Consider the following 874-nt stretch of genomic DNA (forward strand, 5'->3'; position numbering starts at 1 on the left):
TACCCATGGCCCCGCGAGTAGTGATTGTAGAGGTAGGCACATACTCATAGTTGACCCCTAGCAGATAATGTTATTTCCACGTCTCACACGTTGTGAATATTTGGTACATACCGGTCTGGTCAGCGTTGTAAACAACAGAAACACCGAGCTCATCCATCTTGAGACGCACTTGGTTGCTGAGCTCCTCCACCTTCTGCTCTGCGTCGGCCGGTGTACACTGCCCTTCTCGGGTTCGGCGGCGAATAGAGAGCTTGTGGCGGCGCAGAAAATGCTTTCGCCAGCTCCAGGAGGCCTTGAACGGACCACTGCGTGATCCTCTGGTCCTGTAAAGCTCCTGGGCTTGCAACTTGAACATCATGCTCGTCACAGGCACACCATCGGCTCTCAGCTCGTTTATCTACCCGACCAACTGCTTCTCTACTTCCGCTGACAGCGTAGCACTCATGCCGAGGGTGCGGTTACGCTGATGATAACGAGAGCCACCAGCAACCTTGGCCTTTATGACAGCTCTCAGCTTCTTCCAAGCGTATTCCTGCCGTCGTTTCGAGTTAGAATTGCTAGTTGGGAAATTTTCTGCTACCGTAGCCGCCATTGTTGATGTATCTAAATATTTCAGAACGCGCAACTTATACTCATAAGCTACACCAACCCGTTTGTACTGCTTTGGCTTTGCGCCGCTGCCTCCCGTCTTGCGTGGGCGTCCTGTTCGTGCCATCACGCCTCCAGCAAAATAAAAATGAGATTGCTGGTATCGAGTGCAATCCTGAGTGACTGGCTGAGAAAATTTGATCTTTATAATTGAAATTTCACTGTAAATCATGTGTGCTTTATAGGATGTACCACTGTTATCTCGTGCCTCGGGCTTATTTATTGG

General features: G+C 50.0%; 1 protein-coding gene across 1 annotated transcript; it reads right to left on the reverse strand.

The window, feature by feature from the left end:
- Positions 1 to 70: 70 nt before the first annotated feature.
- Positions 71 to 715, reverse strand: PITG_19725 (uncharacterized protein; the record flags this gene model as incomplete). The annotated part of the gene is made up of 3 exons (XM_002895762.1): positions 71 to 323; positions 402 to 532; positions 650 to 715. 3 exons carry the CDS (start codon positions 713 to 715, stop codon positions 71 to 73), a joined length of 450 nt encoding a protein of 149 aa, XP_002895808.1.
- Between the last annotated feature and the right edge of the window lie 159 nt (positions 716 to 874).

The sequence above is a fragment of the Phytophthora infestans genome, genomic scaffold, assembly GCF_000142945.1.
Source record: "Phytophthora infestans T30-4 supercont1.134 genomic scaffold, whole genome shotgun sequence".
NCBI classification, from domain to species: Eukaryota; Oomycota; class Peronosporomycetes; order Peronosporales; family Peronosporaceae; genus Phytophthora; species Phytophthora infestans.